Raw genomic sequence first — 1661 nt, forward strand, 5'->3', positions numbered from 1 at the left:
TTTACTTACATATTTTTTCTTCGTTAAACATACCGTGAGAAATTGTATGCCTATATTTTTTTTTTTTTATTGTAGCATATCGTGCGACATTTTTTTCCTCAATTTTACTAAAGGTAGGTATTACAAATGGCGGTGAAATGGTTTGCACAATAGGCGAACAATGGGATGTCGAGGATGCATGAGTCATGAAGCATACTGTACTCGTACCGCACCGTTCAATGGATTTCATAGTGTTATGAGCTGATCCTAGGACTTCCGTAGTCCCGTTTTCATTTCTTAATAATTAGTCTGCCTTGAACAGAGCGAGCAGCAATTTCTGTTTCAACTGTCCTTTAGTAATTGTGAAAGGCTGAGATGTTGCAATATTTGAAAAGGAAGCATCCAATTGATGAAGAGGATCAGGAGAGTGAAAATGATTCTCAGCCAAGTACAAGCAAAGAAGAAGTGAGTGATAAAAAAATTCGGCATTATAATGAGAGTTATCTGGCCATTGGATTCACGTGGACAGGGGACGAAAACTGGCCTCTCCCATTATGCACCATTTGTGGAAAAAACTAGCTAATACAGCTATGGCCCCCGCCAAGTTAAAGCGACATTTCTCTACTAATCACAGCCACTTGTCTTATAAATCAGTTGATTAATTTCGAAGACTCGTTGATTCACAGAAGGAACAAAGAAAGTTCTTTGGAAAGAAGGTAACGGTAAGTGAAAAGGCCCAAGAAGCGAGCTATTTAGTGGCTGAGCTGGTTGCTAAAAAAATGAAAAGTCACACTATTGCTGAAGGTCTAATAATGCTTGCTTTTAAAATAATAGTGAAGACAATGGTTGGCGAGGAAGCTGTGAGAGAAATAAGCAAAGTTCCTGTTTCTGACACAACAGTTAGTAGGCGTGTGGATGACATGTCCCGAAATATTTCAGACATTTTGTCTGAAATACTGAAACATACAAAGTTTGCCCTGCAAGTTGATGAGTCGACGGGTATAATGGGTAAAGAGCAGCTTCTAGCGTTTGTTCGATTTGATAACAGAGAAATTTTCTCGCTGTAAAGAGCTGCCAGACACGACCAAAGGGCAAGATATTTTTAACACATTGCCTTTATATCTGGAATCTTGTGGTTTGTCCTGGAATCAGTGTGTTGGAATCTGCACTGATGGTGCTACCTCCATGACTGGCTCAGTAAAAGGCTTTGTATCACGTGTTAAAGAAATAAACCCGGAAATTATGACGACTCATTGTTTTCTCCAACGAGAAATTCTTGTTTCAAAAACTATTGGGGATGAACATGGTCAATTTCATAGAGCAACGCCCTCTTAAGTCTCGCATGTTTGCCAGCCAGGTTGTTTGAAAATATGCAAAAGGATCACGTGAGACTCGTTTTTGCACACCGAGGTCAGATGTCTTTCCAGAGGGAAAGTTCTGTCAAGGGTATTGAGCTGCGAAAATTTGCCTCTTTTCTTCAAAGAGAACGATTAAGTAAGTTTTTGTGAAAATCTTGAATCCACAGACTAGCGGATGAAGTTAGCTTATTTGGAAGACATTTATCACCATTTAAATAACCTGAACTCCAGCATGCAGGGTCGACAAGAAAACATTCTGACTTCAACAGACAGGCTTATTGCTTTCAAGAATAAACTTATTGTTTGAAAAAAAAAATCTCTCGA

At 39.0% G+C, this 1661-nt stretch overlaps 1 protein-coding gene across 1 annotated transcript; it reads left to right on the forward strand.

The window, feature by feature from the left end:
- Positions 1–354: 354 nt before the first annotated feature.
- LOC136828981 (protein FAM200A-like) lies at positions 355–1046 on the forward strand. The gene is made up of 2 exons (XM_067087379.1): positions 355–444; positions 666–1046. The coding sequence occupies exons 1-2, from the start codon at positions 355–357 to the stop codon at positions 1044–1046; spliced, it is 471 nt and encodes a 156-aa protein (XP_066943480.1).
- The last annotated feature ends 615 nt before the right edge of the window (positions 1047–1661 follow it).

This window comes from Macrobrachium rosenbergii, chromosome 43 (genome assembly GCF_040412425.1).
Source record: "Macrobrachium rosenbergii isolate ZJJX-2024 chromosome 43, ASM4041242v1, whole genome shotgun sequence".
Lineage (NCBI taxonomy): Eukaryota > Metazoa > Arthropoda > Malacostraca > Decapoda > Palaemonidae > Macrobrachium > Macrobrachium rosenbergii.